At 32.0% G+C, this 25,112-nt stretch overlaps 2 protein-coding genes across 3 annotated transcripts; one reads left to right on the forward strand and one right to left on the reverse strand.

The window, feature by feature from the left end:
• Positions 1-876: 876 nt before the first annotated feature.
• On the reverse strand, positions 877-3,084 carry LOC135126538 (uncharacterized). 2 transcript variants are annotated; one of them, XM_064052565.1, is made up of 7 exons: positions 2,880-3,084; positions 2,748-2,833; positions 2,467-2,689; positions 1,939-2,405; positions 1,609-1,710; positions 1,456-1,555; positions 877-1,194 (listed from the first exon to the last, which is right to left on the reverse strand). In XM_064052565.1, exons 2-7 carry the CDS (start codon positions 2,765-2,767, stop codon positions 1,024-1,026), a joined length of 1,083 nt encoding a protein of 360 aa, XP_063908635.1. In that variant the 5' UTR covers positions 2,768-2,833; positions 2,880-3,084; the 3' UTR covers positions 877-1,023. The 2 variants fall into 2 exon arrangements, with proteins under 2 accessions (XP_063908635.1, XP_063908634.1); XM_064052564.1 differs by having other exon boundaries at positions 2,748-3,084.
• A 7,819-nt stretch (positions 3,085-10,903) lies between these two features.
• LOC135127350 (uncharacterized) lies at positions 10,904-12,558 on the forward strand. The gene is made up of 3 exons (XM_064053796.1): positions 10,904-10,970; positions 11,185-11,895; positions 11,987-12,558. The coding sequence occupies exons 1-3, from the start codon at positions 10,904-10,906 to the stop codon at positions 12,556-12,558; spliced, it is 1,350 nt and encodes a 449-aa protein (XP_063909866.1).
• The last annotated feature ends 12,554 nt before the right edge of the window (positions 12,559-25,112 follow it).

Raw genomic sequence — 25,112 nt, forward strand, 5'->3', positions numbered from 1 at the left:
AGTGAGTGAAACACTTGTTAAAATTGACGGTACTCGTAATTTAGTTTGCAAATTCATTATCAGGGCAATTGTTTAAACGAAAATGTGTCTCATTGGACGCCACAGTCCTTCTCAGCAACAGATCTCAGCAAAATCAGTTTATTAATATTTTTTTAATCCGAGATGTGTAAAACTGACTAATACCACTTCATAGCTTCTCACTCGATATTTGTAATGGTTCATTTGTGGAATTAGTGATGTTGCAAAGTGACATTGAGATTGGTGAAAACGTTGTAGTTTTCACCTAAATAGCGACACTGTCACCAAATGTACGATCTAAATCCTAAATGAAACAATCGTTTGAGATTCTTTTGCTAAGGAAACGTGATCACTTTAAAAATTGTGCAAGGAAACGAGTACGTAACCTTACTACCCAGTTCGGTAAAGAAGAGTGTTCGGACGAGAAGACGCGCCACAATTCCTACAGTGTTTGTGATGATTCGAACTAAGAGAGAGTTGAAGTTAATTTTTACAATTTTAATCTTGAAATAAGTAATCTTTCTTTGTATACAATAAGGCACGAAAATTTTGAATAAAAAAAAACAACATTTTTTATGAATTCTTTATTTTAAGCAGTGTAGGCACAGAATTTTGAAAAATACATTTAATGTGCAAGAATCCTGCGTTAAAAAAATTACACTAAGGAGTTTATTTTTTACCTTATTCAAAATAACTAAGCATTCAAACAGAAATTGGTCTTATTTTATAATTGTCAAATATGTCCTTTCGAATTTCTATAATATGAAATTTATATATCAAGTACAACACTATTTTCACGTAAGTGTAAAAATATTACAAATATTTTGTAATGTAAATTTTCGTTATATTGAATAGGGCATAAATAAATAATGACTTTGGTTAAGCATACTAACTAGCATTATTTCGTTCACAGTTTTTTGACAGAATTTAAATAAGTGTAAAAACTGAACACAGTTTTACATATCTAAGACATAGGAACAGTCATGTTAAAGAAAACATCTTACATCAAAATCTTACGGAAACATAAGTGTTGAGGTTCATATTTATCAGTCCATAGCCACTGAACACCATAGGTCTTTGAGCTCTACTGGTAACAAGTGGTAAACATTTTTTTAAAGAAATGGTATTTATGTCATACCATCCAGAGTCATATAAAACACGATCAAGTCTGAGAGCCTAAAAAATAAGCAGAACTTGTATTCTGGTACACCAAAAAAGAGCTATAATAAAATAAAAGCTCCAAGGGGATTTTTGACACTAACTAAGAACATATTACACAATCGGGTAACTAGGCTATTAAACAGATTTAATTTCTACATTTATAAAATTTTTGGTATTAGGAAAAATGACTAACTTTGCGTTACTTGGTGCCACAAATTGATTTTTTGTTTAGGTATATGTGTTTTAAACTTTAAAAATAAAATAGTTTACACTTACGGTGTTTGTGACAATTTCCGCCGGAACACAGTAAAAACCTATTTCAATTATAACACTACAAAAGTATGTTCCACATTTGATTCTGTTGGTCCAGATACCCCTATAAAATTAACTAGTTAAATTGTAATTAGAGTAATTGTTAAAAAAACCTACGGTTGCATTAAAATGAAAACAGCTACAGAGGCAGAAGATATAGAAATTATAAAAAGAAGTAGAAACATATTCCCAAAGGCCGTATTTAACTTTCCAAAATAACTGAAAAGAAATGTGTATTTCTGAAAAATATTACCAACTTTAACAATTACCTCAAAGTTGCCCCAGAAAGTTTTGAATGAATCTAAAAAAAATTTTATGACCTGCATGTCATTTCGACTAATTTGAAGTTTGTAATATTTTAAAATATTTGTTTCGAAAGTGAGCAAAATTTAATGGAACAACTTTGCAAAAAATTTTAATGTGATTTTCTGTGTAATCTTTGCTAACCTTATCAAAAAGTTGTGGTGTTCAACCAAAACTTCTAATTCTTTCCAAATATCATCGGACCTGTTGTTGCACATGCTTTTAAAATTATGTGCCAATAGATGAAACTGTTCAGCTAAGGATACTGCAAGCGTGCAAAAAAGAGTCGCCGTTCCTGTCACAGAAATAGAAGTAATCATAGATAAATACCACAACATGACAGTTAAGTAACCAAACCAACCGTCTGGCACATAGCAAACCGAAGGTAAAGATCCTGTCACAAAAGGTTGCAAATCAAACAAAACTGCCGTAAGTACGCTGATAATAACGGCGTAGCGAACAAACTTCCTCATGAAATTATTTGTTTTTAAGCTTTCGTTACTTAATAATTTATTATCAAAATCTGTAACTTTCCAAAACTTCGATTTTTGTTTAAGCAGGTAAAGCAAATCTTGTTTGGTAGCTTGCAAATTTAACACATTGCCAGTTATCTTAAATTTAGTGTTTGGTTACAACCTATTTTAGTATGTATGTATTGTATGTCATACTTACATGAGCCATTAAAACACAAGTTTGTATATTTTCTGAAATAAAAAATACGTCGCTTTTGTCGGAAAGTAATATTCCTTTTATTGCTAACGTTGTGCACAAAAAGCATAACCCGAGGGTTATGAAAGTGTAAGCAAAGGACAATTTAGAGTTAAAAAAGTGTCGGAGGAAAAAATGCCAGAGTAATTTCGCGGGAACTGTGGATATATCATCAGTTTTAAAAAGACTGAAAAGGAAGAGAATTGTTCATTTTTTTAAATTGTACCCTAATATTAAGGTCTCACGGTTGAAGATTAGGATCCATTTAGGTACCTACGTCTCTGTATTTTCAACAAAACGGAAGCATCTTGGAACGAAAATTTGGCTAAAACTTTTATGTCACTAATGTCTTAATATGAACTTTTCTTAGTTCTTACAGTTGGCAGGTCCTAGATAAGATTATACCATTTGAGATTAAACCATATTCTTAGTCAATTTGGTGTAGTGAAAGTGAATTATCAGAAATAAGCTTTTTCTTAATAATGTGTGATATTCTAGTTATTGGTTAGTTAGCTTGATATGTCATTGTAAAAATATTTATTTATTTAGTTAATTTGCGACAAGAAAGAATACGTACTGTCTCAACACTTACGAACACTGGAGTCGCACTTATTATTTAACTGACTCGAAATTTATTTAAATTCTCGCTTTTATACTTCAAGTAATACAAACATAAACAACGAATCAAAAGCTCACAAGTCTGGAAACATGCGCGACTAATCCAAGTTTTATAAATTATTAGGTATATTTACAGTGCGCTCATAAAATTTAAAACAATGGTGAAGTAAGTAGGTAACACATTTTTAAATTGTAAATACCTGATAATCAACAATATTTTTAAATATTAAAAACAAAGAATGCCACATATAAAACCACATGTAACGAGTGTGCATCCACTACTGACTGAGTTTAGCAAACACATTTTTGTAATAATAGTTCGTATGCTTTCATCTTTTACAATATTCATAAGAGCTTGGTAACGGTACCTTAGGAATTAGTTACCATAAATATTTTATTAGATGCAACATTACCTGATATTTTTCTCGATGTACATAACATCTAAAAAGGGAACTTAGGCATTATGTAATTATTGTAAGATGTAATTTATTTGTAATGTTTGGGTTAATATGCCAGAGCAGCGACGAATGAACATCGATAATAATCAATAAAAAAGGAGAAAACACAAAAGTGTCTTTTCGTCCGATGAACTCGTTTAATAATAATAATAATAACTGACAAGGACCTATGTAATAGGTACTTCTCTCTCGTGAAAATCCGGTTCATTAATAAAAGGACTCACACAGTTAAAATTAAATTGAAAAATTATTTTCTTGGTGCGTAAAAAATTATAAATAAATTTTTGTTGACGAATACTCTCTAAAATACACCAAGAATTGACTGTGTTTCAGAAGAAGCGGAAATATTATCTGAATTACTGTAGAATGTAACGTAAATACGCTTAGTACTGCCGCGCTCTGCCAGTACTCTTTAGAGGACACTGCCCGTACCAAGCGAAGCCATTCGAATGTCCACCCTAACGTCCTCGTTGGCTATTTGGCCCAGGTTAAAAGCGACGACCGCTATAAAAATGAAAACATTTTTATAGCGGTCGTCGCTTCGTAAAAACGGCCACTAATGCGATTGCGCCTAGTGATGCAATTCCTTCCTCGAAGAGCGAATTGCGCGGAGAACCGCAATTCTTCTCAAGTCGTGATCAGAGAACTGCAGCGAGCGATGTCAAATTTTATTAAAAAAATCGGCATATATCCACTTGGTGCGATTCAGAAAAATATAGTACAACAAATAAAGGCAAGGATAGTGACGAAAGCTAATTTTTGACTGTTCTCTCTCTATTAATTAAAAAACAGAAAATATGAAAAAAAATATGTTTACTAAGTTTGGTGGATAAATGAAGTCAATTTATTAGAAAAATCTTTTTCTTAATTAGTTTTAAAATTAAAAAAAGGATTACTTACCTTTTTGATATTTTTAGTTTCTGCATTTTTTTTAAATCTTTGCTCACTCGGTGCAAGATAACTCTACAAAGTTTTTTACCTCACAACATCGAAAACACAAACATTGTCGACGCGTTTAGCCAACCACGTTGATATTATCTAGACAACACAGCTTCAGCCGGCTGTTTTTTCAAATTTTGTGAAAAAAGATACATGCGGTTTATGAACCCCTGTTAAGTTTTTATTCTAGACATCCAGATCTTTGGAGAAAAAGTCAAATCATCTTCCAATTTAATTTTGAAACTGCAAAGCCGAATGCTCTAAAATTTTTGAAAATTTTAGGGTTACCGTAACTGTGGTAAATCGTTAATGAAAACAATAATGACATCATTTTAGAATTTTGCCGAATAAATTACCAAATATAAATTTTGGTGATTCCAAAATCATTGTTTGTTATTTCAGATCCACTTCTCATCGGAATAACTCGGGTTTAAGGATTGGATTATGGGACGTTTTAGATGAAATTTCTAAATTGAAATCAGTTGAAAGTAAAATGGTCCGTTTCACCCCACTTTTTTTCAAAAACGTCAATTTTTGTCGTGAAGTTTTTTTTTATGCTTTTTTTAACATTTCATCCCATTTTTAAGGTTATTTTTTAAAAAGTTGTGGGTTGCTAAGATTCTGACCATGATTCGAGCGGATCCATTAGAAGCCGCTGACTGAGATTTTTAGAAAAAAATAAAAAAAATACCTGTTCAACGTCAAAATTGCCGTTTTCTTAAAAAAAAAAAATGATAAATCACCTTATAATAAATTAAAAAACAAATATGGGGTGCATGTACCATTTTACCTACTACTAATTTGCCCCTTTTTTGGTATAATATATATATTTAATTTTATAGGATAGACATGGAGATTTTTGGGAAAAAAATCAAAATTGTATTTTACAATTTAACTTTAAAATGGTAAAAGCGTGCTGAAGTACTGAAATCTTCCAAACATTTTAAGTTATAGGAAAGACGATAAATTGTTAATCTGAATGTGTGATTTATGAATCCGTGTCGACTTTTTATAATTAGCATCCAGTTTTTTGGAAAAAAATCAACAATTGTATAACAATATTTTGTAATTTAATTTTGAAATTACAAACACCGAATGCTGTGAACCCATGAAGATATTTTAAGATTGTTTTGTGTCCTTTCCTCTGCGTTGAGGACACAAAATCAACCAAATTCCATTTTCTTTTAACCGCTGATGCTTGTAATCTGAACGTGTTAAAAGTCGAATTCGGTCGAAGTATAAACATAAACAGTGGAAGTTAAGCATATACTGGGAAATTGAGAATCTCTCTATTTTTTTCCCAGTAGTTACCTTCTTTAAATATATTCCACAAAGGTGCAGGAGTTGCGGGGATGTTAATTACACCATTTTATAGCGGTTATCACAAAACATAATCTAATTTTATAACTTTTTAAAGAAGCGGAATTCTCAAACAACATAATTTTTTCAAAACGTCAATGTCGCCAGCAAAACTGAAAATAATAATAGTAATAATACCCAGACCACATCAGTATACAATACGCCAATACTTTATAAATTTTCCGGTGGACCCCCATGTCCTCAATACGACACTGGCTGTAGCTTCAGTTTGTTTAAAAAAACAAGGCGTTCATAAAGTTCTTATTTAATTCAAAATACAAAAATATAAAATAAAAGCACAACATCTTTTAATTATTATCTATGATATAATTGATATATTCCTGAAAAGAGGTGTGTTATATTATGTGCACATTTCTGTCAAAATTACCTCAATTTACAAGAAGTTTAACTAAACTAGACGCACTTAACACGTTTAAAAATTTTAAATCAGCTGTATTATCCATAAGAAGTATGATTATCCCACTTACGGTTGCTGAAATGAGTTTAAGTATGTGTAAAAACTGAAAACAGTTTTACAAATCTAGAAAAAGGCATTAAATAACTTGAAACATTTTGATAAAGCCTTACTAAAACATAAGTATTAAGATTCATGTTAACCAGTCCATGACCAGTGAACACCATAGGTTTTTGAGCTCTACTCGTAATAAGTGTTACACATTTCTTGAAGGGGATCTTTTCTATTTCGTACCATTTTGAATCATAAAGCATATTATCTATTTTAAGGGCCTGAAAAAAAAATTGAAATAGTACAGCAGTCGTTTTATGCCTGAAAATATATAGTTTTCTTCCACCAATTATTGTCCATGAAAGTAACAATTTTTTTTAATGCAAATTCAGCCCAACACTCGGTATATACACCAAATGAAAATTTGGATTAAGTCAAAAGTAAGAACACAACCCGAGTTTACATAGGTACACTTACAGTGCTGGTGACGATTTCCAGTGGGACACAATAAAAACCTATTTCAATAATGGCAACAAGAAAATGGACCATGCATTTGGCTCTATTAGCCAAGGCTCCCTTGTGAAATTGCTTATATAAATTTAAAAGTGAAGAAGTTAAAAGCGTAAACTTACGGTTGCATAAAAATGAAAATAGATACCGATGCAGACACTATTGTAATCAGAAAAAGAAGTAAAAATATACTTCTAAATGCCACATTAAGTTCTTCGCAATAACTGAAAAAAAAAACGTGGTATGGTATAAACTTTACATGACTTGGAATGTTTTGCACACCTTAATAAAAAGTTGTTATGATCGACCAAAGCCTTTAGCTGTTTCCAAATGTTATCACGACTATTGTTACACATATCCCTAAATCCTTCTGCCAACAGTTGAAACTGTACAATTAGAGAAGTTACAAGAGAACAAAAAAGGCAAGCTGTTCTTATCATGGAAGTAAAAGCAATAATTGATATGTACCACAGGGGAAACAATAAATAATAGAACCATCCTTCTGGTACATAGAATACTACAGACAATACACCCACGGCAAAAGGCTGCAAATCAAATAATACTAACGAAAGGAACGAAAGTAAATAGTAACAGCGTATGATTTTCTTGACGAAGTGAAATCTTTTCAAACTTTGTAGACGCAACGGTTTTTTATCGTTTGTTCCTCTTTTCCAAAACCTCGATTTTTGTTCAAGCAGATTAAGTAAGTTCTATCTTCGAATGTGTATATTTAACGAACTACCCATTATCTAAAATTTGATGTCTTTTTAAATGAATGTTTATATTCTAGGTTGCATCTACATACATGCGTACATAGAATACAAGTTTGTAAATATTCCGACGTCAAAAATATGTCTTGGTTGTAGGAAAGCAATATCCCTTTAATTGCTAACGCAATGTACAGAGAATTCAACGAAACATTTACGAATGCATAAATATTAGCCCATTTGGAGTTAAAAGCTGGATGCAGGCAAACGTACCACAAAACTCTGACTGAGTCTGAAGATATGTCGTTAATTTCGAAATATCTGAAAAATGACAGGTTTGAATTTGCGTAAAAAAATTTAAATATCGATAGCTTACGATCAGAATGCATCTAGAGTAGATTTTGTTCTCGTTGGACAACAAACACTAGATATCTCACTTCTTACTTAGCTAACACTGCAATATTCTTTCAAGTTTTCGCGTTTGTGCTTTTAGAGACAACCACCATCCAACAATCAAACATGCGCTGTTAAATTAAATAGTTTTTTTTATTGTAGTCAATAAAATATAAACTGAAAATTAGCGATAATGGAAGTAAAATATTACTTCTACATTTTAAAGACGCGGAAATGTTTTGAAACAAAGAGAACTACACTGTAGAATACATTCTAAAGGTAATGAATTATTAATTTCATTCAACGAGACATTTTCATATTAATAATAATTGGTTTGCGTTTTATATTATTCATGAGAACTTGGAACCTGGAGTAATAGTTTTGAAAATTGCTTTAATTTCATCATTATTTAAATGAATACTTTGTCAGATGCTTGATATATTTCTTTGAAGGAGACATCGAGGACAAACACAGGGGGAGGGCCATATTGTTTACAGGAATAATTGGATACCAGATGGATATATAGATCACTTGTTCCTTTCCCGAATGCTATGTAAGAGTTTAAACTCAAGAAAACATCAATGTTACACTTTTCAGTTCCCTGGTAGTGCAGTCCTAGATCATTTTTATTTTATTTGTATGTTGTAGGTGGTAACACTGTGTGTAAAGCAACTTCTAAAAGACTTATAACCACATCTCAGTAAAGTTAATAGATATAACACATAATAAGAACATAAATATTGAATGTTATTTATTACTCTTTTAGGTGTCTTAATTAACTAGTTATTACAGTAGTGATTTTATGAAGCATTTAAACACTGACTTCTTACAGGACGAGTATTAACATATTTCCCAACTTGTTATATGTATTCCATAATCACAGTACCCTCCGTCCTACTGTTGCAATGTTTGCCACTGTGATAAATTGATAGGTTATTGTTTTGTTGAAAATTCTTTGAATGTATTTAAATATGTATAGAAACTGAAAACAGTTTTACAAATCTAAAAACATGCATATATATAAAAAAGTAATTAACCTTTTGATAAAACATTACCAAAACATAAGTATTAAGATTTATATTAACCAATCCATGGGCACTAAATACCATAGGTTTTTGTGCTCTACAGGTAATAAGTGTTAAACATTTCTTGAACGAATTCGTTTCTATTTCGTACCATTTTGAATCATAGACAATTTCATCTATTTTAAGCACCTGAAAAAAACCAAAACTGTCGTTCTGTGCCCGCAAGAATACATGTAAAACCGCAAAGAAATTTAGAAATTAGATACAGTGGGTTCCAACATTTATGACCAGCGAGAAAGTAACTTAAAATATCTTAACTACAGAAGTATAGCAAAATACATTTTTTCAATGAGTTGCCCCAACAGCCTCAGAGAGTCGGTGTTTGGGCTACGATTAGTCAACGCAAGAATTATTGTCCGGTTTTTTTTTATAGTAAAGAGTTTTTTAGTGTTTTAACAATAAGATAAATGATGTTTTCAAAGAAGATACCGAAACGAAATTTTAACTCCTTTTTTAAATCAACTGGCTGATGATGAGTTAGGTTGTGGTTACTTTTAGCACGATGGTGCTACTGCTCACACAAGCTGGAGCCATAATAGATTTTTGGCTGAATTTTATGACAAAAGGATTACTCTAGTTATAATACACCAAACCACTGGGCCGCGTAGATCATGTAATCTCACTACTTGTGAGATTCAATTCAATGCGTCCATTTTATTTTTTATTTCAAAAGTAATTTTTCAACACAAAGCACTCCGTATGTTGGTGAATAGGTGTCGGTTAGCAGATAATTTGTGGATATAATGATAATGCAATTATTTACTACCACCGGAAAAGTCCGGCCCTGGTGAATGACACAGTGTGAATCGAAATCTAACTCAAAATTTGGGAGATATCGAGCGATTATAGCGAAATGCACAGAAAGGGAGGAATTGGAAAAGTGAAACAATCTGCGGAACATTCATGCGGTGAGTACAACAGTTAGAAGCGAGAAGAACAAATTAAAAGAACCTAATCTCCGAAGAGATAGTCTGGGTGAAGTTCTTATCGCGGCGCAACGAAACAGGTCCGTACTGGCAATACAAGAGTCGAAGATACCAAAGAAAATTTAAAAGAGCTAGAGTTACTAAAGCAGAAAACAGAATCCTCACTCTCACCGTCATCGTCACCACAAAGGAAAAAGATACACAGAGACCCCAAGGGACAACAACAGCTGACGAAATGGATGAAATAAAGAAGATGTTCGAAAAAATAGTGGTAGACATAGCGGAAATAAAAGAAAATCCAAAAACATATCAGCAGGAGATACAAATATTAACCAAAGAAAACCAAGAACTGAAAGAAAGATTGCGGAGAGTAGAAAAATACGTAAAGAAGGTAGAAAAAATCGAAAGAAAGGACAACATTGTAATTAAAGGGGAGAAAATACAAGGAAACGAAACATCAACAGAGCAATATGTAGAGCAACTTATAAAAGAAAAGATAGGAGTCAGGCAAAGATACAAGCAGCTAGAGTAGTTAACTAGAAAAACAACATAATAGAAGCTAAAGTTGAAAGGTGGGATAGGAAAGGAACCATTATGAAGCAAAAAAACAAACTAAAAGAAACAGAGATATTCATAGATGACGGTTATATGAAAAGAGAAAGCGAGATATAAAAGAAGGGTGATAGCGGCCGAAGAAAAAGCGAAGGGGAGGGAGACTAAAGTCGGATACAAAAAGCTGATACTCTGAGGGGAAGTTTGGGAATGGGGCGACAATCTCGACGAACTTGTAAAGAAATCTCTCCGACCCAAAAAAAACTCAAAAAACGATTAGCCCATAAAGTAACAAATAAACACCAGAAAATGATGACGACTCACGTAAAGCATACGGAAAACGAATTGAGTAATAAGGAAAGAAGAGCCAAAAACTTAAGATTGCATCATGGACTGTCCAAAAGGGGCTCTACGACAGCTTACATTAGAACTACAAAGGTACGACATAACAAGTCGTAAGAAAGAACCTAAAAAGAGCAGTAGTCACGTTCAAACCAATCTCCCAAAAATTGTGCTACCTGAGACTGCGAAGCAGGTGTAGAAAAATCAGTCTGATAAATTTACACGCACCGACGGAAGAAAAAGACCTAGAAACAAAAACAGAATACTATGAATAATTAGAGAAAGAATACTAGAAACTACCAAAATATGACATCAAAATTGTTATAGGAGTCGCGAACGCCAAAATAAGTAAAGGGATGGGATATCGGCATATAATCGGGAAAGGCAGTAAACACCAAGAAACAAACGAAAATGGAGAAAAGCTAAGAGAATTCGCACAGGAAAACAGCATGATAGTAAAAAGCACAGTTTTTGCAAGCAAAAAAATACATACTTGGATATCTCCAGATGACAAGAAGATCAACCAAATAGATCATGTATTAATAGACAAAAGAAATGCACAACTAGTCACCAACATAAGAAGTTATAGAGGTGCTGAATCAAGTACAGACCTCATTTTAGTAATATCACATATTGAAGAAGAAATACCAAAAAAGGAAAAAATTGACAGGGCACAACGAGACACAGATTTAAGAAAATTCAAAGAAGGGGGCATACAACAATTGTACGATCAAAAACTGACAGACAACATAAAGAAAAACAGAAAGACAGACTCACTAGAAGAAAAATGGGAAATGCTACAAAACAATATATGGACTACCACAAAAGACGTAATAGGATTCAAGACAAGCCATACGAACAAAGCGGAATGGTTTGATGACGAATGTAGAACAGCATTAGAAACTGGAAGAAAAGCAAGAGAGACGTACATGAGAACAAGAAAAGAAAAACATCAAAAGCAGTACCAACAAGACAACATAAAAAAAAACGTACGAATATGGAAGCACAGATGCGACAGATTGAAGAAACCTTCTGTAAGTAAGGAATTTTTACCAAAATGTCAAACGAGAGAAGAAAGGTCATCAACAAAAAGTAATCTATTGCAAAAATAAAGAAGGGAATTTCATAGGAGACGACCAAGCAAGTGTAAAACGATGGGCGGAATACCTCGAAGAACTATTAAACGAACAGAGCACAGATCAAGACATAAGCGAATTCAGTAACGATAGGTTAGAAGATCAGAATGAAATAAGCGAGCCAGACGTACAAGAAATCCGAGAAATACTAAAACAAATGAAGAACAACAAAGCTCCAGGCAACAATGAAATAAGACCCGAGATGTTGAAGTATGGAGGAGAAGAATTAGTACAAGAAATACATGAAGAAGCGGTACTGTGCCCGATATTAAAGAAAGGTGACAACACAAAATGCGAAAATTACCGCGCAATAGCGCTACTAGATGTAACCTACAAGATACTAACTACATGCATAAACAGAAGGCTCAAACAGCACATGCAAGGAGCTGTAGGAGAATACCAGGCAGGATATAGAAAGCACAGGTCAACTGTAGATCAAATTTTCATGCTAAAAGAACTGTTTATAGACTTCAAAAAAGCCTATGATACAATCAATAGGAAAGAACTAGTGACAGCCATACAAGAGCTAGAAATACCAAATAAAATGATTAGATTACTGGAATAACGATAGAAAACACAAGAAACCTTGTAAGAAGTCATGGAATACTTACTATCCTAGCTTCCAAGTAACCACCGGTTTACGACAAGGAGATCCCATGTGAACCACTCTTTTCAATCTAGAACTGGAAGTAAGTAAATTAGAAGAAGCGGAATCCACAGATCAGGCACCATATTGTCACGACTGAGGTGTTCTAAGGGGTTGGTAGAGCGGGGTAAAAAAGCCCAGTTCGTGAATTTACGTTATTTTCTATTAATGATTCCAATACAATAAAACTACTTACTGTTTGGCTGGGAGAAACATGTCACAGGCTCTTTTTCTTTTTCTTGCCATAACCCAACTGCCGTCCACCCACTCTCGTCAACCCCACGAAGCCCTTGCAGTGTCAGCAACTATCCCTACTGTCGGTATGTGTTGACACTCCATGGCCTCGAAGGAATCATATCGCGAGCAGGGTGTTTAGCAATCCCATCGTAACTAGGTTACATATTTATATGACTGTGACAATATATGATAAAAGACACCAGAATCTAGCATTTGCAGGTGAGTTAACGTTCGTAACGAGAACAGTAAGCGAATTAAAGAAAATTACAGTTAACCTTATCAGAGAAGACAAAACTAATAAAAATGACGAACCACAAAGACTTACAAAAAACATTGAAGATAACCGTGGAAGATGGAACTACATACGAGTTTGAAGAAGTAAAAAAGTTTAAATACTTAGGAGTAGTAATCACCAATAAGACCGAAATGAAAGAAGAGATACAATAATGCATTATGAAAGGCAGTATGAACTTAGGAAGACGAAACAGTTCCTCACAAGCAAAAATGTAAGACGACAGACGAAGAAACAAGTATATAAAACGGTGATAAGACCTACAGTACTATATGGCTGCGAAATTGGATTGTAACTAAAGAATGGGTACAGAGATTAGAGATTGGGGAACGAAAAATACTACGGAAGATATATGGAGATATCAAGGAACAAGAACAATGAAGAAGAAGAACAAATAAGGAAGTAGAAGAAGTATATGGAGAACCGAAAATTATCAAGATAATTAGAGTGCAAAGAATCAGATGGTTAGGGCATATAGGAAGAGCATCTAAAGCGTTGAACCGTTTACAAGGTGTTAAGAAAATGCAAGGGCGACTAAAACTGAGATGGCTGGATGACGTGGAAAGGGATCTAAGGGAAATGGTTATCGAATATTGGAAAAGCAAAGCAGCCGACCGCACTCAATGGAGAGCCATCGTCAGAAAATCCCAGGACCTTCAATGTCTGCAGTGCTAACATATATAATAATTATTTACTAATGTTGTTTCAATAATCAGCGTTAAGCATATTTTTTAATTGCAATATATACCTATATTTTTTAACATATGGGTGTGATCACTAAATATTTGTGCAAACTTAATTGTTAAAATCTAGTAGGTACCTTGGACTTGGTAGTTGTTGTTGGATTTTGCAGTATTGATTTCTGACATTCGGATGGAATCGTTAAAAGAAAAATTTAAGAGAACTACACTATTATTTCTTTTTACTTACTGAAACAACAAAAAACAAAGTTGCGACTTCTATGGAAATGTGTCTTTAAACCACACAATTAAATAATTTTTCTATTGTAATTGACGATGTGCGTATTTTCCTGTAGATGGAAGTAATTGTACTGGTAATAAAAATTATTATTGTAAAAAAAAAACTTTCGAGAGGAAGTAACAATCCTTATCAAAAGTCACAGAAAATTTTCAAAGAAGGTTTTAAATTCAAACTGCCCGAAATCCCCAAATCACTGTTTACCAGCTGGAAGCCCTTTACAAAAACAAAAATAAGAAACAGTTGGCGCGGATTATGTTTCAGAAAGATAGTTACATTGAAGCTTGAAAATAAAAACTTAAAATTTGTGCAGATTTAGTGATCGCACCCATATTTTGTAACTTCGAAGTATGTGAAAGTAAAAACAAAATAGATTTACATAAAAAGGAATGTACTCACAGTACCCGTCACAATTTCCAGTGGAACACAATAAAACCCCATTTCAATAAGAGCAACAAAAAAATGGACCATACACGCCACTCTATTAAACCAAGACCCTCTGTAAACTGGTTACTTAAATCTAGCAATAAAACATTAAAAAGTGCAGACTTACGGTTGCAAAAAAATGAAAATCGACACGGAAGCAGTAACTATCGAAAGAAAAAAAAGCAGCAAAAACATGCTTCTAAATGCCGCGTTCAAATCTTCGCAATAGCTGAAAAAAAAGTTGTGCGTCAAGTTTTCAAAACATCGTAAACCCAATAACACAAACCTGAATAAAAAGTTGCTATGGTCTACCAAAACTTGCAACTTTTTCCAAATATTGTCACGACTGCCGGTGAAAATGTTTTTAAATCTGTATGCCAACAACTGATACTGTTCAATTAAAGAGGTTACAAGCGAATAGAAAAGGCATGCGGTTCCTGTCATATAAACGACAATAATAACTGACAAGTACCACATGATGAATAACAAGTAATAGAACCATCCTTCTGGTACGTAGCATTTTGCTGGTAAAATTCCTGCAATGAAAGGCTGCGAATCGAATAACAACAGAGAAACGGAAGAAAATAAAAAGTAAGAACGAGTGATTTTCTTTACGAAGTTAAATCTTTTAAAGCTTTGTTTGTGCAAGGAGATTTTATCAGTTTTTCCAACTTTCCAAAATCTAGATTTTTGTTCTAGAAGTTTAAGTATATTTTGCCTTTGTGTATGTAGACTTAACACACTGCCTGCTATCTAAAATTAATATTTTTTTCTACTCGTATGTGTTCACAGTACTTACATGTATACAGAAAAAACAAGTTTGTAGACACCCCGACGCAAAAAATATGTCCTTGTCGTAGGAGAGTAATATTCCTTTTATCGCTAACGCAGTGAGGAACACATTCAGCAAAACGATTACCGAAAGATAAGGAACGACCCACTTGGACCTATAAGCTGGTTGTAGGATAAAGTACCACAAGATTTTCACTGAATCTGTAGATATATCATCAATTTTGAAAAAGCTGAAAAGGAGAAATATTGAATTTATGTAAAGATATCTGAATTTCAACAACTCACAATTTCACATCGGGATCCATTTAATTTATTCAAGTTTTTTAGTTCAGTAATTTATTTTAATATAACTTCCTATGTTTAGCTAGGTCAGCAATATCGGAATTCTTACACTTACACGGAGCTTAATTTGTTTTAATATTTAATTTAACACTGCACAAATCAAATGAATTTTTTACAACACAAAAACAAAAAACCTGATACTTAAAGTAAATTTTTTTAATAGTGAGCATATACTAAGAAACGTGTCTTCAAATTCGAAAAAAAGCTTGTATCTTTAATTATTTTAATGAATTTTAGAGTACAATTCTATTCATCTAAGCACTATATATGAATACTAGTATCTCACTGACTGCACTAACACTGCTCTTTCGAGTTTTCGCATTTATGCTTTAAAAACGTAAATGTGAAAACCAATCAAAAGCCAGATACTTTCCAAAGCATGCGTGGTTAAATTAGCTTGTAGACTAGCTGTTTTCTTTTATTTAGTAAATAAAATATTAATTTTAAAATTACCAAGAAATGCATTATAATATTGAGTTTTAAATAAGGGGAAATATTTACACAAAAAAATCTACACTGCAGAACACGCTACAAAGTTAATAAATTATTAACATCATTCGACAAAGTTATTAAAATGTTTTCATATTTTTTTGCAATTTAAATTATTCATAAGAAATGGGAATCCGAAGTGGTAGTTTTGAAAATTGCCGTATTTTTGTAATTATTGAAATGAATAGTTTATTAGAAGCAATATTACTGGTGTTATTTACTTATTTTAGAAATCTAAAAAGTCCACGTGGAGAAGTGTTTACCGTAATAATAATTGTTGATGCGGGGCTGCATACATTTTTGAAGAAACGAAATATTCCAGATGAGTATACAAATCAGTGAAGAATTAAATTAAAAAAAAATACTTTTCCTGATGATTATTTATTGAAAATTCCTGCAGTATTATCAAGTGCAAAATCTGCGAAACCCTTCAACGTGTGGTTATATTTTATATATTTGTCACAATATCCATCCGACGTTCTTAGATGATGGAGTATCAACAGATTTAGCAGTTTATTACATTTTTTATTGGCGTACTATGTACTAATACTTCATCGTTTTGCATGATTACTAATTAATTACGTTTAATTAAGATAATTTGTTTATCAACACAATTATTATTTTGTTACAAACTGTGATCGTCGTTATATAATTTTGTTCGCCATTATTTCGCTAAAAATTATTTCAAAGTGTTTAAGTAGGTGTAGAAGCTGAAAATAGTTTTACAAAACTAAAAACATGCAGACATTAAAAAAAAAACTACTTTTTAACAGACCCTTAATAGAATATAAGTATTAAGGTTCGAATTAATCTATCCCTGGCCACTAAAAACCAAAGGTTTTTGAGTTTTACTCATAATAAGTGTTAAACATGTCTTGAATGAATTCGTTTCTATTTCGTACCATTTTGAATCATAGAAAATATTTACAAAAGGTGGAAATTTGTTTTGCAAAAATGTATTAAGTAAAATCAAAAAAGGAGTTTCAAGGTACGCATACAAAGTGTACTATTCTCAATTATTGTACCTCTAGTTGAGATATCAATAAGAAGTGAAAACTCCTTATCTGGTTTATTTACATTTACATTATCAGTAGCTTTTTTTTTAAACAGACACAACAAAAAAAAATGGTACTGAAAAACGACAAATCTACACCAAAGCGAGCTGTTCAAAGTACTCAACAAAAGTACTTGAAGTACCAAGTACAAAGTACTTCTTGAAATAGTGTTCAAGTAAAATACCAAGTACTTACTTTTACTGAAAGTGCTTCAAGTCTCAAGTACTTTCTTCATGTACTTGAAGTATAACCCAAGTACATTACTACAAGTAGGTACTTGAATATACTTGAAATACTGAAAATACTTCAAGTACTTGAATATACTTGAAATGCTGAAAATACTTCAAGTAATCTACCTAATAATTTGAAATACTGCAGATTAACATAACTTTTTTATTTTCTAAATAAGCTTAATGCATTTTTAAGTTGACATTGAAAAACAAACTATTAATTTATATCAAAAACATCGGCGCTGTATAGTATTTTCTCAGGCTTCTGTTGTCTTTTTTCAATATTTTGAATTTTGGTTCACCACCAAAACGTTCTGATTTTTTAATAAAGTTGTGTTAAAAATATATGAATTTTATGAACCGGTTCCGTGTTTAAGTTTGTAGGTAGTTTACAGCACCCTTAATCATTGCGCATTGTAAAAGTGCACAGGGCCGGATTTGTCAAACTGAATTTTTTCAGAAAAAAATTTTAAGAGCAGTGCGATACACATACATGCTCGTGAGATAAAAATGTTTAAGACACTATGTTGCATTTTCAAAAAAAACGTATGAATTTTTTAAATAAAAAATAAAATGCCTAAAACGAGAGTCCATTTTCAGCGAAAACTATAACTCCTGAAAAATATCAAGGTGATCAAAGTAATTAGTCGTTTTTTACTTTTGCGTTTACCAAAAATGCTGATAATTTTCTTGGAATGAATGCCCCATATTGCTGAATATAATTATCTGTCTACCACTTACGTATTTATTATTCTAAAAACTATTAAATTAACCTAAATACTACAGTAACTAAATAGTAAACACTAATCACTACAATGTTTGTGTATCTAAGTATGTAACTTTACACTGACCAATCACAAATAATAGGTTCGTAAGGCTGTTCCGTCCATTTATACAAACTTTTGTTCCTCTAATGCCACAATACTTTCCAGAATTTTTCTTTACATTTTCGATTGGCTTATTTTTTATTTTTACCTGAAAACCTAAAGAAGATGACATTAGTAACTGAATACTGCAATGACTTCAGGGAATGTCTAACAACGGCTTTTGCGAAAATTCAGGTAAATATGTATTAAATTTATTATTGTTAAAATATTTCGTAGGGGTATATTTATCTAGGCAATTATACTAACTAATCGCGGATTTCATTAACTTTGTATTTTTTTATAATGTGAATATGTATTTTGTTCCATTTCCGGAAGCGGCCTCTGACCCTTTTGGGTCTCTTTACCTGATATTGTAAATATAAATGTCACTTCAGTACTTCTGTACCGTCCTGTATTTAAACATCGAAACCGAACGCTGTCTATTATTTCGCACACAACAAAACAAAGGTCCTTCGAGCAATATCAAAGTACAAATCGGTACTCATCAAAAAAATACAATCATGGTCGTATCAACTGGATTACAAAAAACATTGGTACTACGAGCCGAGTTGCACAAAACATATTTCATTTTGAACAATATTGGGTTTATGTAATAAGCGATGCAATGTAATACGTAAAGTTGTTGTACGGTAATAAATAAAATCCGCACAGAAAAGATAAATGACACTAATTAGTGTTACTTTTAACATCATTGTTTTTCTGCATTACGTCTTTTTAAATTGTTGGTGGTCAAATAATACATACAATGTAACAGATTATTTGAAACTGTAATGTGAGAAAATATAAGTAGTAATAGCAAACTAAGTTTATATGGCTGAACCATGTATAAACAAAAAAAGAGAATTTGGTAATAAACGAGTGTCCAACATGATAAAGAAAATTAAATTGCAAAATATTTAACATAAAATTGTGTTTAAATTCTACGAAGAAGAGGCGAATATGAAAGTCTGTACCTGCCATCAGCTATTGCTATTGTAATAAAAGGGATAATTCCCTGCCGAGTTCTCCGCCCTGACCAGGCTTCTTACTGACAAATACACGGCGGGGTTAATACACTAATGAAAGAATAGATATCTTTTTGAACGAGTCCTGAATCATTTCTCAAATATTTTCAAATCCGAGCTTGCACTTTAGCAGGCGTCAACAAACCCGATCCCCTCTTTGGGGTACCGGGAAGGTACTGAAAAACTACCCGCAAAGTTAAGTTCCAGACCAAAATACAAAAAAGACAAAATTCATATATTCACAACTTTACATCGTTGAAAATTTTACGCAGATCTCCGACCCTTCTGCTGTCGTCATCCATTCTCAAATGGCACATTTATGACATTAATTTTCTTACCTACCTATCGGCATTATGCAAGTACCTATGAAATGTACGTCGTATTGTGGATAAGATATCCACAATCACAGATCAAAATATAACCTCACAAGAAACAAACACGATTTTACTATAAAAAAAAACATCTAATCAAATAATTGAATTAATAACTTCAAGTATTTAACAGACCCTATTTTGAGATTTGAAAACTTCGTAAAATAGAGACTGAAGTATTTGAAATTTCCACTTTCATACTTCAAGTACTTCAAGAGTATTTAAAATACTGAGTGAAGTACTTGGAATAAAGTACTTGGCAAAATCAAGTACTAAACTCAAGTACATTTTAGAAATACTCCAAGTACCCAGTACCAAGTACCTAAATATAAAAGCACTTCAAGTAAAGTACTTGAAGTACTGAACAGCTCTGATCATTACAGAGGCCAAAAAAAAAATGAGGCATTTGCTGGAATACCAATAGCGATGCCACTGTCTAAATATAGGGCGTTTGATACGTATTGGGGATCTGGGGTGATCTTGAACCCTTGTAGCGGAATATCAGACAACGGATCCTAATCAGCTGTTTCAACTTTTAATCGGTTGAGCAGCGTACGGTCTGAATCCGAGTGATTTAATCCCTCCAGGGAGTCGAGGGCGAAGAACGTCTAGCATTACAACCTACTTAGATAAAGCAAGAGTGTTCGGACGATAATGCGCGCCACAATTCCTACAGTGTGTTTAATAATTCGAACTGGGAGACAGTGGAAATCAATTTTTACAAATATGAGACAAAAATGTATGAATTTTTCTGAATGCATATTTCTGTACAGTTTTTTAGAATTACATGATATGCATGTAGCACTTTTTTTATATTTACCTGAACGTATACTTTTGTATGCGTTTGACTATTGGAGATAGGTACATCTTCTTATAAATTCTTGCAAAAATATAAATTTCTGATTTTGAGCCCAGATCCAGGTTTCTGTATCCGTATATGTACATACGAGGAAGTCCCTAACAAAAAGGGTCTTTTTACACTACATTTGATAGGTATATGCTATATATTTTTAAGTACGTATTAAAACAAATGAGAGATTTTTGCTAACACTACACAATTTAAAGAAAAAACAAGAACCATTTTTTGTGAAAATATTTATTCGAAAGTAAATCAGTAAGTTTTGTGTACAAGGCAGAAAATTTGTAAGTCAAAAAAGACAACATTTTTTATGAATTCTTCAGAGTTTGATTGAGTTTATTAATACTATTTCAGTCACAGTTTTTTGACAGCATTTAAATATGTGTAGAAACTGAATACAGTTTTACATATCTAAAACATCAGTAAAAGTTATGTTAAAGACAACATCTTACACCAAAATCTTACTGCAACATATGTGCTGAGGTTCATATTTACCATTCCATAGCTACTGAACACGATAGGTCTTTGAGCCCTACTTGTAACAAGCGGTAAACATTTTTTTATAGAAATTGTATCTATTTCGTACCATTGAGAGTCATATAAAATACGATCTAGTCTGAGAGCCTGAAAAAAATTGTCAAGAGTACTCTGAACAAATTGTGATAGAATGTTCTAATGTTGAACATAACACACATTAGTCCGTCTTCACCTTGATGGAACGGGAACTAAGACCAACAAAGGTAGGCGTTCTTCTGATCAAACAAAATCAAAAAGAGAGCCTTGATTTTTTTGCTTGCATGTGTTTTGAAATTTAGAATAAACGTTTTAATTTATAATTACTTACAGTGTTTGTGGCAATTTCGGCAGAAACACAGTAAAAACCTATTTCAGATATAACACACGAAAAATATATTCCACATTTAATTCGATTAGCCCAGGCGCCTCTGCAAAACGAACGAGTTAAACTATAACTAAGAACCTTGAATTAGACAAAAATTAACTTACGGTTGCATAAAAATGAAAACTGCTACAGAAGCCGACGATACAGAAATTATAAAGATAAGTAGAAATATATTTCTGAAAGCCGCATTTAATTTTTCGGAATAGCTGAAAAGAAATGTGATTTCTGAAACATATTTCAGACTTGAAGGTTTGTTCCAGAGTCATGCATGGTAACAATTTTTAATAAAATCCACAAAAATCTGTAAAAAAAGTTAAAAAATATGCAAAACTCCTGGAACAATTCGTAATTTTCAGCTAACTTAGAAATCAATTTGTGAATTGAATTTATGACTTTTGCAAACCTTATCAAAAAATTGTGGTTATCAACCAGGACTTCTAATTCCTTACAGATGTTATCAAAACTGTTACTGCACATATCTTTAAATTTATATGCCAACAAATCGAACTGTTCGACTAAGGAAATTACCAGGGTACAAAAAAGACACGGCGATCCTGCCACAGAAATATAAGCAATTAATGATAAGTACCACAATATAACAGTGAAATAACTAAACCATCCGTTTGGTACATAACAAACTGTAGGTAAAGATCCTGTTATAAAGGGTTGTAGATTAAATAAAATTCCCGTAATAATTGTTACAGTGTTGCAGGATCGTAAGGACTTTTTCATGAAATATGTTTTTTTTAAAGTTTCGACACCTAATAATTTATTTTCAAATTTAGTAATTTTCCAAAACTTGGACTTTTGTTTGAACAGATTTAGCAAATCTTGCCTAGTGGCATGCAAGTTTAACACATTTCCAATTATCTAAAATTTCATGTTTGGTTCTAAAATAATTTATGTACGTGGCACTTACGTGAACCATTAAGAAACAAGTTTGTATATTTTCTGTAATAAAAAATATGTCGTTTTTGTCGGAAACTAATATTCCTTTGATTGCTAATGCTACGTACATAAAGCATAATGCAATATTTATAAATGTGCATAGGAAAAACCACTTCGAGTTAAAAATTGGGTGCAGAACAATATACCATAATATTTTCACCGGGTCTATAAATGTGTCGGCAAAGTTAAAAAGGCTAAAAAAGAAGTTAATTGAGTAAACCCTACGTAACTAGAAAATACTTACAACTGAAGTCCACGAGCCATTTGAATTACTTATATTCCGTGTTTGTTACGTAAATTTCAAAAAACATTAAACACCTTAAAAGTAAAGACGAATTTTTTTTTATTGTTGCTATAAAGTCGTACTTATTATGTTGTAACTAACACTATTATTGAAATCGTCCCTTTTATACTTCAAGTAATACAAACAGAAACAACCAATCGAAAGCTCACAAGTCCGAAAACATGCGCAACTAATTCAACTTTTGCACATAATTATCGTGAGTTCATAAATTTTAAAACAACGGCAGAGTTATAACAACACATTTTTAAATTTTAAATAAAATCAATTTATTTTCAATTATTTAAAACAAACAATGCCACATATACGAACCACATATAACGAAGGTTGATTACCTATTGACCGAGCTTAACAAAGAAATTTTTATAGAAATACTTCGTGTGTCTTTATCTTATATATTATTCATAAGAGCTTGCTGGCTGTACTTTAGGAATTAGAAACATTTTATTATATACAACATTATCGGATATTAGTCTTGTAATTATTGTAAGATGCAATTTATCCGTAATGTTCGGGTTCTGATGTAAGGGCAGTAACGAACAAACATCGATAAATGGATAAAATCAAGAACAATTTTGTTAAAGATCGTAACTGACGAGGGAGTGTGTAGTTACATAATCGCTCCCGTGAAAACAAGTGCATACACAAAAAGACTCTCAAAAAATTAATTAAGTGTTTAAATTTGTTGAAATTTTCACCGCAAAATGACGGGAGAGTCGTAGTATCAGCTATATTTAAGCTGCCTATAATAAATTTACAAAGATGAAGAAATTTTTACCAAAATTACGCTCCAGAATATTAATTAAAGTTTTATTTATCTTAAATACAAAGTACATTTACCTATAAAGTTGTAAACAAATTAATTGAAGTAAAGGGTTTAAATTAACCTAACAAGCATTCTCCTTGTGTATAACTCTCAACTTAAGGTTGTTGCTGCACCATCGGCGGCCGGTCGGCTATAACATTCCGCTATTTTATTTTAGAATATTTCTCAGTGCATTTAGTAGCATTGAAACAAAAACATAATAAGTCGCATATTTGTGTAAAATTTAATCGAAATTAAAAAAAAATTGTAATCGATGAGAAAACATGTAAAAATTACTTAATCCCCTCCGGGAAAAACAAGCGTATGAATTAAAGAACTCCTTAAAAAAATATTTTTCCCTGAAATCGAAACATCCCCCCTGGAGCGTATATCAGTATAATTTAATAGTGGATTAATGTAAACGGTTATTTTACCAGATTGTGTTGCTTGAGTTGTGTTATTGCTTATTTTATATGTATATTAAAACTTACTGAAGCGAACATAATAAAATCTGAACACAAATTTTGATTAGATTTTATAACAAACGTGATGTTTTTTATATTTTTAACTAGATACTATAATATCTTTATGGACTACAGTGACCTTTGTTCATAATACTTTAACTTAATTTGTCCTCTAAATGGAAGTTCTGTTGGGCAATAAAGACATTATTATTATTATTATTATTATTAATGATAATAATATTATAAACACTGTTACGTTGACTGGTGAATAAAAATCGGCGTGGGTTAAAATGAACAATTTATTTCTCAATAACTAGAATTATGTACAAAATAATTCCGGTGCAATTTCACTGGATTTTCCCGACACTCGTTGGACTCGACTTGTTAACTGAATTCATCAGTTTTAAAAAGACTGAAAAAGAAGAGATTTGTTCATTTTTTTAAATTGTATCCTAATATTTACGTCTTACGATTGAAGATTAGGATCCATTTAGGTACCTACGTCTCTGTATTTTCAACAAAACAGAAGCATCTTAAAACGAAAATTTCGCTAAAGCTTTTGTTTCACTAAAATGTGTTAATATCAACTTTTCTTAGTTCTTAATTCTTTTAAGAATAAGACTTTTTTTCTTTATACCATTTGAAATTAAAGCTTGTTCTTAATCAATTGGGTGTAGTGAAACTGAATTATCAGGAATAAGCTTTCTCTTAATAATATGTGATATTCTAGTTATAGGTTAGTTAGATAGACATGCCATTGTAAAAATATTTATTTAGTTAATTTGCAACAAAAAATAATACGTACTGTCTCAACACTTGCGAACACTAGACTCCCACTTATTATTTAACTAATACTAAATTTATTTAAACTTTCGCTTTTGTACTTCAAGTAATACAAACATAAACAACCAATCAAAAGCTCACAAATCTGGAAACATGCGCGGCAAATCCAAGTTTTATAAATTATTATATAGTGAGCTCATAAAATTTAAAACAATGGTGAAGTTGGTAACACTTTTAAATTGTAAATACCTTATAATCACAATATTTTTAAATATTAAAAATAACGAGTGCCACATACAAGACCACATG

Source organism: Zophobas morio, unplaced genomic scaffold (assembly GCF_036711695.1).
Source record: "Zophobas morio isolate AGI-343-1 ecotype UQ-CSIRO unplaced genomic scaffold, CSIRO_AGI_Zmor_V1 ptg000011l, whole genome shotgun sequence".
Lineage (NCBI taxonomy): Eukaryota > Metazoa > Arthropoda > Insecta > Coleoptera > Tenebrionidae > Zophobas > Zophobas morio.

What these genes read in the sequence shown, in the direction of transcription:
- LOC135126538 (XM_064052565.1), bottom strand. Translation starts at nt 2,767, where the DNA reads ATGGATCCTAATCTTCAACC. An exon ending in CTTGTGTTTTAATGGCTCAT is followed by an intron (nt 2,406 to 2,466) that starts GTAAGTATGACA and finishes ACTAAATTTAAG; the next exon opens with ATAACTGGCAATGTGTTAAA. An exon ending in CACCACAACTTTTTGATAAG is followed by an intron (nt 1,711 to 1,938) that starts GTTAGCAAAGAT and finishes ATTTCTTTTCAG; the next exon opens with TTATTTTGGAAAGTTAAATA.
- LOC135127350 (XM_064053796.1), top strand. Translation starts at nt 10,904, where the DNA reads ATGGACTGTCCAAAAGGGGCTCTACGACAGCTTACATTAGAACTACAA. An exon ending in AAGGTACGACATAACAAGTC is followed by an intron (nt 10,971 to 11,184) that starts GTAAGAAAGAAC and finishes AAATTGTTATAG; the next exon opens with GAGTCGCGAACGCCAAAATA. An exon ending in ATTGAAGAAACCTTCTGTAA is followed by an intron (nt 11,896 to 11,986) that starts GTAAGGAATTTT and finishes GGAATTTCATAG; the next exon opens with GAGACGACCAAGCAAGTGTA.